The sequence below is a fragment of the Balaenoptera borealis genome (assembly GCF_965194805.1).
Source record: "Balaenoptera borealis genome assembly, chromosome: 15".
In the NCBI taxonomy this organism is placed as follows: Eukaryota; Metazoa; Chordata; class Mammalia; order Artiodactyla; family Balaenopteridae; genus Balaenoptera; species Balaenoptera borealis.
The window spans coordinates 84,696,089-84,708,607 of NC_138871.1; the positions used below are offsets into that span (position 1 = coordinate 84,696,089).

Consider the following 12,519-nt stretch of genomic DNA (forward strand, 5'->3'; position numbering starts at 1 on the left):
AACCATAAGTAACCCAGGGTCGAGAGGGCCAGGCCTGGGTGGGGACCTACTTCTTGCCTCTGCGTTCGAGGCTCTGCAGCTGTAAAATGAAATAGAGCCATTTACCCCGGAGGACAGCAGTAAAGGGAATGCAGGAGCTTGAGGCCATGCTCAGCACACAAAGGGCTCACAGCTCTGCCGCCATGGGCAAGCTACCAACTTCTCCACGTCCCAGGGTCTTCATCTGTGTGGTGGGATCGCGGGAACGCCCATCTCGAAGGGCCACCAGGAGGGTTAATTGGGAGCATGTGTGTGAGGGGTTCAGCCCACGCCTGGCCTGCAGGGTGCACTCAGCTAGTGAGCTGCGGCCAGGAAGCCAGGCAGGGGCCTCCTGCTTGCCCACTGCCGAGACGGACACCTCCGCCTGCGGGTCCCCAGCAGCGGGGGCAGACAGGCTGGCCCCGAGGGAGACTAAACAACCCCAGGCTAAGGGATGGATTGGGAAGGGAGGGGGCAGCCGTCCCCTCGGCAGAAGAGAAGATCTCTGGGCCCCTCTGATGATGGAGAGGGGTTACTGGGCTTTGTTACTATTCATATGGTCGGCGGGCACTTTGCTCCGACCGCTCAGGGCGAGGAGCTTTGAAAGCACCAGCCTCTCCTCCGGGCAGAAAGCGGGGCTGGCAAGGGGCTGGGGGTCCCTGAGCACAGTCTGTCCTGCAGCCGTCAGGGTGTTCCTGGTGCTCGGCCAGGCTCAGGTCACAGGAGAAGGTGCTTCAGTGCTACCTGTGCTTTCCTAGGGGGGCAGGGAAGGTGTGGGGCAGTCCCCAGAGAAGGACGAGGGCCTAGCTCTGGACCACCCCTGCTTCACTCTTCTCTCCTCCAACATCGCCTCTTCCACCCCTCCCCGAGCTCCAGGGACGCATGGATCCCGGGGTTCACAGGAGAAGCTCTGTCCCGGTGGGCACAGGCCCAAGTTCACAAACACCCTGGGAAGGTGCCCAGAGCAGGCCCTGAGGGGTCGGGGCAGAGGTGGGTGGAGGGAGAGCCGGGCGCTGTGCTAAGAGCTCTACTGGCTCCATCTCACTGAATCCTCAAAACCACAAGAGACTGAATTATTATCCCCATTTCACAGAGGAGTAAACCGAGGCTCAGAAAAGCCAAGATTGGTTGGAGCAGGTCTGTTGAACCCAAAGCCTGTGCTGCTACCCTAGAAGGCAGAAGACATGTTTTAAATTGGCCCAAAGGCAACGCCAGGCACGAGGCCATCTTGTTTTACATTTGATGGATCGTGTTTGGAAAACTTTCCTTGCGGATGATGTGCCTGCAGCCACATTGCCCCCCTCCCCCTGCTGGCTCAGTCCTTGGCGTCATCTGCAAACCGCACTTTAGGGTTTAGGAGCACTTTTCTGTGCATTAGCTTATTTTTAATCTCCAGCACAGCCCGGGGGTATTTTCTCTTTTTCTTTTCTAAGTGCTGCATTTCTTTATCCTTCAAAAGCAAATCAGACCTGACTCTGGGACTGCACTTAACACTGGCAAGAGGTGCGGATCCATCCAGTTTCATAGCTACCTTCCCCGGCAGGGACCCTGCAGAAGCTCACGGCCAATGCAGAGAAGGAAACACAGGGCACGTCCTCACTGTATGGTCGCCACTGCGCCCCCCTGGACACGCCACTTCTGCTGCGGTGTGGGCCCAGAGATCCTGGCAGAGCTGCTGCAGGCCAGCACATCCCGACAGAGTCCCTGGGGCCACTGAGGCTTGGGGGAGGGATGATGGGGGGCAAAGGGACCCCCACCACCTGGGAGGCTTGATCCCAACCCCTCCAGGGCCCAGGTGCCAAGGGCACACCTGCCTCTTCTCCCCGGGACACGCTCACGGGCCTACAGTCTCCCCGTTCTAGAAGCAAGGAGACTATGGCTCATGGGGCAGGATGCTGGCCCAGTGCCCCGACTCCGAACTCCGGCTCTCCCCTCAGCGCAGCTGCACTGGCCGGGCAGGGCCAGGTGTGGGCCAGGTGAGGCCTGAGAAGCTGCAGAGAAGGAGGAAAGGGTCCCAGACACATCTCTGCTCCCAGCAGTGGGGCACAGACACACAGGGATCCTACCATCATTGTTGGTGTCCATCTGCCTGAAGATCTTGTCCGTCCGTTTCTCCGGCGTGGACTCATCCTCGGGCATCTTCATCACGGAGGACACCATTTTGTATATAGCCTGCAAAGGGGGACACAGACACATGTGCTCAGAGGTTCCAGGGTGTCCCTGGGCGGATGGGGCACGGGCATGAGCTTCTGCCCAGCCCACAGCAGGACAAGAGGTCAGGATGCTCACCAGCTTCAGGGCCCTTCCCCAGCTGGAATGTTCCCTGCTACTCCCAATAGTGTGGATGCACGTCACAGACAGCACGTGAGCAGAAGGAAGCCAGACTCATTGACGTGAAGTTCAAGAACAGGCAGAACGACCCACTTTGACAGCTATAAGCCTGGGGGTGTCTGCGGGGCGGGGAGGTGGGACAGTTCCCAGGCCTTCTGTGGGGCTGGGAATGCTCCCTAACTCACAGAGGGTGGTGGTGACACAGGCGCAGACGTGCACTGCCCATCACTCAGCACACGTAGCCGCAAACGTTCGACTATGGGATTGCTGTACCTGAGTTAAAAGCAAAAAAGACAGCCCACAGGGAAAGCCACATAACTAGCCCCAGAAAGGCCAGCGCCAGGGCAGATGGGTCTCTCCAGCAGGACCGAGAACCCCAGGACACTGCCATCCAAGGGCTCAGCACCATTGCCAGCCGTTTCTGTGTGTCTCTGTCCAAGGGGCCCGGCCCAGTGGTGGGTGTGTGTGTGCGCGCGTGTGTGTGTGCGTGTGTGTGGGGGGGTCCAGGGGGCGTGATGAGGCCAGTGACCAGAAGCTCATCAGAGTAACTCGCGAGGGGGAGGGGCTGTGCCACTGTGGGTTTCTGTGCGGAGATGGCTTGACTGAGAGTCTCATTCCTGAAACAACACACCAAGGACAGCAGAAGTCTGAGAGTTGTAGCATCTTAAAAAGCAGGTTTACAAAACAAAACCAAAAAGGAATGATCCCAAGTGAGGCTTCTGGTATCTGTTATACTGTCTCCTCCTTGCCCCCTCTCCATTTGCCGAGGAGGGTGGAGGTGGCCAGGCCTCACAGCATGGCCAGTGTGTCCTTCAGGGCCTCGTGGGACAGGACCCCCTCCTGAGAGGGGCAGGCACTTGCTCAAGTGCAGAGGAGGCAGAGCCAAGGCCCTTCCCGGCCTCCGGTGGGCTCTGAAGTACTTAGAACCCAGTCCGTTCTGACGAAGGTATAGTGGCCGGGCATCCGTTCAGCAGGCCAAGGAGCCACCTGCGGGTGCCACGGGGAGGGTCTCAGAGTTTGGGAACTTGGTCTGGGGGCCTAGCAGCCCCCTGATCCGTTTGGACAGGCACGGGGCCCCTCGCTGTCCTGCTGTGTCTCTAAGTCTTGGCCGGGCCGGTCTGCTTGGCCAGGGACAGGGAAGTGTAAGGGCCAGCTTGTGGGCCGGGACAGGTGATTCCTGAGAAGGAGACTTCTTCCTTCTGCCACCGCTTGTCACTAAGAGCCAGGAGCGACAGCTGAAGCAGAGTCCCCTGAACCTGTGCTGATTTATTCTCACTGTGCGAAAACCACCTGCTCAGGAAATAGGTTGGTCACTCCTCAGGCCACTTGCTGCTGGTCTAGGAGTTCATGAGTTTGATACCCTCTGTTTGTGGCTTAGCCCGGAAGTTCCTTCCACGTAGAGGACATCTCCTCTGAGGAATTCTAGAACTGAAGCTCCCAGGCTCCAGGAGTGGGAGTGCTGGGAGGCACCCAGGGAACGGCAGCGCTGTGCCTCTCTACCACACACCTAGGAAGCTGGGGAAGTGGACAAAACACGGTTTCTTTCTGGAAAACAGCTTCCCCTGCCAGAGCTGTTGACTGGAGTCGAGGAGAAGAGGTCTCTGAAGTGGTGCTTTCCGTACCAGAGCTTATTCTGTGACCACTAATGTTTCAGTTTTGCTTTACAACTGCACGTTCCTGGGGACATGACAAACTGTTCTTTTATTCTCAGATACGGGGACTCGAAAAGGTCTTGGCAGGTGCCTTCTGCAAGTGTCAAGGGTCCTCTCAATTACTATAATTCTCCCTGAATTACTGTAATTCAGCTCTGTTAACTCTCAGGAAATCACCATCCCCCACCCAGCCTCAGATTTTGTGAAATGCAGAGAACGACACCTCCACCTCCCGCTCCGCCCACCCCACCCCCGCCCCGCCAGGGTCGGGAAGGCCACAACTCCTCAAAGGGCTTAGGCCAGGCCTGATGGATGGCCAGTGATCAGTAAACAATGGCCCTTCTCATCACTATTTGCAAGGACCCGCCAGTCCGGTGACAACTGGTCTCTTTCAAAAGTGCACGAGGGAGGGGCTGGCAGCCACCTAGCCGCGAAGGGCTGAAGGCGCGGGCAGGACAGGAGCGCTGTCCGGAGTGGGCGGGGCCTCGGGGGACCACGCCCCCACCCCACCCCCACCCCCCGCGGCTGCGCCCCGCCAGCCCCTCCCTCCGGGGCGCACCTGCACGATCTCCAGCATCTCGCCGCGGCTGATGTAGCCGTTGCCGTCCAGGTCGTACATGCTGAAGGCCCACTTGAGCTTCTGCTCCAGCTTGCCCCGCGAGGTCACGCTCAGCGCGATGATGAACTCCCGGAAGTCGATGGTGCCGTCGCCGTTGGTGTCGAAGGTGCGGAAGACGTGCTCCGCGAACTTGGAGGCGTCGCCGTAGGGGAAGAAGTTGGCGTAGATCTTCTTGAACTCGTCCACGGTCAGGTGGCCGGTGGGGCAGTCCTTGAGGAAGCCCTTGTACCACTCCTGCAGCTCGTGGTCCGTGAACTCCGTGTTCTCCCGCAGGTCCTGCAGCACCTCGGGCCGCAGCTTGCTGTTCTGCTTGCCCATGGCGGCCGGCGGCGACACCTGCAAGACAGGGGCCCGGGCTGGGGCCATCAGGGCGGGGGAGGGCTCCCCACAGCCTACAGCCACCGAGCGGGGCGGAGAAACGCCCCCCACGTGTCCCGCACCAAGGGCCGGAGAGGCCCGCCTCCGGCCCTTCCCGCGATGCGATGCCTCAGCCCTCCTAGGACCCCTGCGGGGAGGCGGGCCCTCGGTCTGTGTACCACTAGGAAGGCCAGGATACTCCGGTGGAGTCAGGACAGGCCACCTCGCGCTGCAAGGCATATCCTGACTTCCAGAATGTAGAAATGTGGAAAAAACAGCAACTTGCAATCAATGGAATGAGGCGTTTATCAAGTGCCCAGCAGGGGCTGTACAAGATTGGAGGGTGAATCTCACCACCCTCATCAGCTTCAGGCAAAACTGTCACGCTGACTGCACCCCACACCCTGTGTTCTGAGCAGTTCTTTTCTTGTTCGGGCACCATGTTCTGATTTTATCCTTAGAACAGGCATCCAGAAGCTTTTTTTTTTTTTTTTTTAACATCTTTATTGGAGTATAATTGCTTTACAGTGGTGTGTTAGTTTCTGCTTTATATAGAAGATTTTAAGGAGTCCCTCTTGTTTGTTTTCGCCTCTGAGAAGCCCTCTGGTTGGGAGTGGGGGGCAGGGGTGGATCTACAATTAGCACCAAGAGTACATGAATGTCTCTGAGGTTTGTAGTCAAGTCTCAGGCACCTGAGGGCATGCAGAAGCGTGCTCCCCCGCGAGGTGTTCCATAAGACCCATCCGTAAGACTGACCCTGGGGTGATACTCTTACTAGACATTAATACAGCTTTCACCTCGCCACCTCATTTTATTTTCTGATTTTTCACAGTAATACTAGTACCTGGCTTACTCATTTTTGAAGCACATAGAATAGAAAATTTTTAAAAAAGGTTTTCCACCCTCGTCCCAAAGGTAACCACCTTGAACTGCTTCTTAACATTTATGAATGCTAAACATTAAGTACTGAATCCCCATTACTAAATATAATCAATGTAGTTCACATATTTTCCCTGGCACTTCCTTTTTCTTCTTTGTCTCCTCCCAGGTTTTATTAGTTTCATACACATATGTCATTGTTTTTACTTGTTATCTTTATGACTTGAAATTATATGAAATTTAAATTGATATAAATTTAAATTACAGAAAAGTTCCTTTTCTAACCCCCCAGGTAGGGGGATTTGGGAATATCTTTCAAAATTACAAACACGTTCCCTTCGACGCAGCAACCCCACTTCTAGGAACAAATCTAAAGATGCTCCCACCCGTGCAAATAGCCTGTGTACACGGCCAATTCCTACACGTTGTCTGTAATAATAAACAACCCAGGCGTCTGTCATTACTAACTGATGTGAAATAATCATCAAGATCTATTTTTAAGTGAAAAGAAAAGGTGCAGAACAGCACATAGAGTTTGCTACCGTTTGTGGAAGGAAAAAAAGAGAAAATATATGTGCGTGTTTGTATGTTTGGAATGACTTCTTGGGAAATGATAACACTGGCTACAGAGAGACGGCTGATAGACAAGGGTCAAACAGAGACTTCTTTTTTTTGTTTAGTTTTCATTGAGGTACAGTTGATTTTCTTTTTTTTTTTTTTTAAATGTTCTTTGGATCATTTATTCTTTTACAACAAACATATTTTCTTTTAATAAATATCCCTCTACCATTACTTTCTGTTTATTATTATATTTTTTTATTTTATTTTTTTATACAAACAGAGACTTTTTAGTGTAAATCTTTTTGTAATTTCAAATGTTGAACTCTGTGTATTTTTTTAATTCAAAAAAATAAACACACAAGAATCCTCTATTTCTTGCTTGAGCAACTTGACCCGGATCTCTCTCTCTCTGTACGATCAAAGCTACTGATCCCCCTCTCCTCCCCTAACCTCTCCACCTTCCTTCCACATCAGCTCCTGTCGTGTGTGGGAACCACTATTTGTACATCATCAAGGTTTACAATCTCTACTTTCTGCTTTACCTATAGGTTGATCCTAATAGGTGGAAACCAGCAAATCTCTACGTAACTTGGTTGTCAGTTTCCAATGGCCCCCAGCAGCCCCACTCCCCCGCCCCAGGGCTCCCAGACTTGACTTAAGACACCCTGCAGACTGCACACTTCCACCTCCGCATTTCCTGCACTAAAAAGGCTAATCGTCAGTCCTTTACTCAGTTCAGCTGCTCTCAAGGCTTTGTATTTTCCACACTCCCCTTAATTGTGAAAGTCTCCTAGCCAGTGTCTGGAGGGTGTGGAGAGGAGTGGTTTGTCTTAGGTGTCTCTCCTTCAACTTCCCATCTCATGCTTCAAAGGCAGCATCCACGAGCAGAAGGGGCTGCAATGTGGAGAGTTTCACTGCATCTGCCCCTCCTTGCTCCTCACTCCTTCAGCTGAGACCTGAGGCCGTTCTGCCAGCACCGTGTGCCCACGTGTCCGCAGGGGTGGGCAGAGCGGGTCAGCTGCTGTCGTGGACTGAACTTTCCCCCCCAAATTCACACGCTGAAGTCCTAACCCTGGGACCTCAGAATGTGGCTGTATTTGGCGACAGGACCCTTAAAGAGGTAATTAAGATAAATGAGGTCATACGGGTGGGGCCTAATCCAATCTGACTGGTACCCTTGAAAGAGAAGCTTGGGACACAGACACACAGAGGGAAGACCATGTGTGGACACAGGGAGAAGAAGGCCATCTTCAAGCCAAGGAGAGAGGCCTCGGAAGGAGCCAAACCAACCGACACCTTGATCTTGGACTTGCAGCCTCCAGAAGCTAGAGAGAATAAATTTCTGTTTTTGAAGCTGTCCAATCTGTGGTGCTTTGATGCAGCAGCTCTGGGGCCCCAAGACAGCTGCCCCGAGAACTGACCTGATACCGCGTGGCATCGGCGTCCGTGAGGCAGAACCCCGTGCCAGGCACCGTGAGGTTCCCAAAGCTTTAACTCCTGATCTGCCAGCATCGGGGACAATCAGAAGAAGGTCCAAGGACTGTGGGACACTTTTGTTTTTATCAGACACCTTGTCTGTATTAGTCCCACTTCACCAGGGAGGAAACAGACCCGGAGGCTCTGGAGGCAAAGCCAGCCCTCGGACCAGGTCGTCTGGCCCCCTGTCCCACATCTTGCTGGGGGCAGCCAGGGGAGGCTGGTCCAGGGGAGGGCACCGTGGTCATGAACATGGCCTTCCCGGCCGCCTTCAATAGTTAATGGTACATCCTTCTCCCAATTAGCATTCCTGCACTTTTCATCGTGGAAACAACCCACCTTCTGTGAAGCTCTGGGCTCTGAGAGCTCAGGGTTGGTCCTTCTAAATCTTCTTCTTTTTTTTTGCTGCGCCGCATGGCTTGCAGGATTTCAGTTCTCTGAGCAGGGACCGAACCCAGGCCCAGGTAGTGAAAGTGCTGAGTCCTAACCATTGGACCACCAGGGAATTCCGACGGTCGGTCCTTTTAGAATCCATTCACCTCAGCGAAAACCAAACCACCGCTCAGAACAACGGTATCAACTGGCCTCAGAATCTGTCTGTGATTTGTATTCTTTCTGATCCCACAGAAATGCCAAACTCCTAACACCTCCTCCACCCAATGTAACGAATGTTTATGGAAAGGAAAGGACCATATCAGGGAGCACAACAAGTACGGTCAACACAACCGCTAGAAGGTGACAGTCGAGGGCTCCGAGGTCTGCCCGGGGAGGCTTCAGCTTTCCCAGCCCTTCTCACGTGTCCCCACAGGTAGGCACGTGGGGCTGCAGAATCCCAGCGGCCCCCTGGGCCCGGCGCAGAACAGATGTCTGTGTTGGTTGAGTGGGCCTTCCCGCTGCAGTGCTGGTGCTGGTTGTGTACACACACATACAGACACCTGCTAACTCTGAGGCAGGGTGGTTTCTGGCAAAGCTGGCATTCCAGCAGAGCCTGGGTGTGCTCCCCTTTGGGGGGTGCAATGCAGGGGGTCCTTCCTGAGAGTTCTGGGGGCTCACGGGATGGGGAGAGGGGAGAAGGTAGGACTCTGGGACAGACATATCAGGCCTGGGTCCTGCCTTTGAAGAGCTCATCAAGGCCAGAGCATGTAGGATGCAGGCAGGTCACTCACACTGGTCCATTTTAGCATCAAAACCCCCCACTGCAGCCACAATTCACCAAGCTGTGCCAGGCACTGTGCAGACCATTTCACAGATGGTGAAACTGGGGCCCGGGGGTGTCAAGTAACTTTCCCAGGGTCCCACAGCTGCTGGAGCTGGGATGTGACCAGGAGTCCATTTGAACTTGACCACGGAGCTCTACGATCGACCCTGAACCCTGGGAGATGGGCAGGGCAGGCGTGGCATTCCAAGCTGTACAGAGAGGAAAAGCAAGGCTGGGAGAAACTGAGGGGTGTGTCCAGGAAACAAAAAAGATAAGTTTTACTTTGGGGGAAAACTATCAAGAAATCGTGGGTGGAAAAACATGTTTTCCTGCCACTGTCTTGAAGGCTGAGTTAGGAAAATCTGGGGCTGTCAAAATCAGGGCTGATGGGAGACCACATTTTTGAGGATGATGTTGCAGGAACCCATCACTGATTTTCCGGTGTCCTTTAGGGAGACCCCACGGCTTTCAAGTAGGGTACCCACCTCTGCTTTGATTTCTTGACCATGCCCAGTCAGCTGAATTAAAGGGCTGACTTATAGCATTACCGTTTTAAAAGTCGGTGACATTAATTTTGCTACAGAAAGTTCAAGACAACTCCAAGGATGTCGAAGCCATCCTGGGGTACCAGGTAAAAATCCAGAGTTGGGGAGAGGGCTTATGTTTGTAGAAATTCCCTAAGAGCCCAAGCTGAATTTAGAGGAAAAGAGTTCTGGAGATTATTGGTTGCACAACAGTGTGAATGTACTTAACACAACTGAACTGTACACTTAGAAATGGCTAAGATGGTCAATTTCATGTTATGTATATTTTACCACAAATTTTAAAACCGGTGCGGGGGAGGGGGGGGCCAGGCGGTATAAGGACCACAGTGTTCTTTGGGCCCCTCTGTGGTCTGATGGTCTAGGACCCCTGGGTCTGGAGGCCCCAGGTCGAAGAATCCTGTGTCCCTATTGAGATGCGGAAGCCTCTCATCACAAGGGCTGACCCCCCCCACGCCCCAAGACAGGCAATGGAATCAGGGAAGGTGGTACAGCATCCCCTGGAAGAATCCAGAAACCCGCTGTCTACAAATCCTGTGTGCCTCATCACATCCTGCACCTGAGTAATCGTGCAAGTGCTTGTGGTGCACTAGCCGGTGCTCTGCCCCCCAAAACCTCAGCCCAGGAGTGCAGGCCGCCCTTGCCCTGGGCGTGTCCTCTGGGTCTGGCTCCAGGCTGGCTGTGCAGGCTGTGCGCAGTATCCTCCAGTCCACTGGGTCCTCTGAATGCCTGGGGACGGAGGTCCTGGTTCTCACTCCAGGCTGCTTATGGCATACGGATGGGGCATAATAAGTGACACGAAGGAGGGGGCGGGGGAAGGTCCAAGCTCCGAGGAGGAATCCTTCATTCCCACGCGGAGCGGAGGCAGTCTGCCTAGGAAGGTGGCACGCGGAATCCAAACTGAATGACAAGGACTTTAAAAGCCACTGGAGGCTCGACTCCCACAGGCCACCTCTAGGGCGCACACGGCAGGTTCCAGGCCCTGCAGGCGGGGGTCACGCTTGACCAGACTGGGAGCAGGCAAGGGCATCTCCGACATCTCCGACTTAGAGACAAAGAACTGAGGCCTCTGAGAGGCACGAGCTTGTCTGTGACAGGCAGGGCTTCCAGCTGGCGACCACCTCCTCTGTCTCCTTGCCATTAAACTTCTCACCAGACAGTTTCACAAGACGGCCTTCCCACTGTGACTCTCATGAAGCCATGAAGTGGGGCCCATGAATGTCACATAAAGCCCCACCGGCACTCCCCATCACCTCCTGGATCAGCCTGCGTGTGCTTTCCAAAGGCTCGGGTGAAATATTTCGAAAGAACCTCATTTCAGCACTCTGTCCCAGAGGCTCTTGGCCCGAAGCAGGCAGCCTCAAGGGAACATGGTGGATGGTGGAACGCTGCACCCCAGTGACCCCTCTGTTACTAATTAAGCCAATGAACCAAACTTATTGACGACCAGCTGGCTGGGAAGATGGCTGACAAAACGCAAGCCTTTCTGCAAAGACAAAGCCACCACTCCCACTTTCCAGCAGAAATGGCCCCCTGGCCCTGTCATCAGGCAAACACCCCAGCTTTCATTTACCAGAAAATCTTACTTTCATCTCCAGTGAAAGATGGGGTGAAGAATGGACGTGCCAGGGGAGGACAACTGATTCAAGGTCAGAGCCATCTTTTACTGGGCTTAAAAAGCTTCACGACCAAGCGGGGGTTGGATCAGACAAACAACAGCCTTCTGAGGGCATCGAAGATGACATTTTAATTCACAGTAATGGAAAAATGGGGGAGGGAGTTAATGCAGCGCTAACAGCCATCTCTCTGCTTCTCAGTTACTCTGTTATTGTTCTTAATGTGTTAAATTGTAAAGAAAAAAAAAGTAAACATGTAACTGGGGAGCCCTATGAAAATATTTAACCCAAAGTCTGTATTGCCTGCAAATTAAAGCATTTTTAATGGCGTAGTTCCTATCAGCTGCCCGGCGAGGCTCCTGGAACCGAGGGCGCGTGTGTCCCATTAATCACAGCTCAACGCCTACTGCCGGCGTGGGTAGACATTTCATCCCATTGCTCTAAAACGCTTTCATCACCTCAGATCTCCAAAGCTTGCTGGGCCAACCAGACTTAGAAACACTTGGGGGGAAGATGATGGGAGAGGTGGGAGGAACCAACTCCTTATAAAAGGCCAAAGGCTGGAGGGGCGGCGGCAGTGAATTTGCACTTCAAGGAACTGGAGGGCTCACTTGAGACAGAGCTTGTTCTGTCTGGCAGAACAGGACACGCTGGGTGGGGTGGGGTACGGGGGGGCCGGAGGGGCAGGAGAAAAACTGGCGGTTTGTGTTGTTTCTCATGCAGCACCAGCCCTGGGTCTTTCTCCTGATGACTCATGGAGAAACCCTCCTCCTGCGGCTGAGCCCGGGTCCTAGGGGGAAAAGAGGCTGACTGCATTTGTGTCCTTCTTTCCTCCCAGTGTGCGGGTGGGAAGCAAGCCGCCTGCTGCCTGGGCTTCTAGTGCAGCTGCTCTGAGGAGGGGCCAGTCCTGCCCCAAGAGGTCTGCGACAACTGCCAGGACCCGGTGCAGGGGTGGCTCGGGCTGCAGTGCGGTTGGCTGGACGCTAGAGGGCGCAGTCGGGCAGGCTCCCCAGGACCTGAGCTGGAGACCCCGCCTCCCAGCTTTCTGACCCCGCCCCTGCCACGCCCCCTCCACCTCGCTGGTGCCTCAGTTTTTCCATCTATAAGCTGTATTTGTCCAATATAGTAACCACAGTGGCTATTGAGCACTTAAAATGTGGCCAACCACAGTGGCTATTGAGCACTTAAAATGTGGCCAATCTGAATTCATATAAGTGCCCTAGGAGTAAAATTCTCACTGGAGTTTGAAGACTTAATACAGGGAAAAAAT

At 53.9% G+C, this 12,519-nt stretch overlaps 1 protein-coding gene across 3 annotated transcripts in view; it reads right to left on the reverse strand.

Annotated features, from left to right (window-relative positions):
* HPCAL1 (hippocalcin like 1) overlaps positions 1-12,519 on the reverse strand; it is a 111,457-nt gene that overhangs the window by 1,215 nt on the left and 97,723 nt on the right. For 2 of the 3 annotated variants that reach the window (XM_082357576.1, XM_082357574.1), the window contains 2 exons: positions 4,561-4,956; positions 2,085-2,190 (listed from right to left, as the gene is read on the reverse strand). In XM_082357576.1, the coding sequence (XP_082213702.1) occupies positions 2,085-2,190; positions 4,561-4,938 (484 nt within the window). In that variant the 5' untranslated portion in view covers positions 4,939-4,956. Of the gene's footprint in view, positions 1-2,084; positions 2,191-4,560; positions 4,977-12,519 lie in introns of all 3 variants that reach the window. The other variant, XM_082357575.1, reaches the window with a different exon arrangement.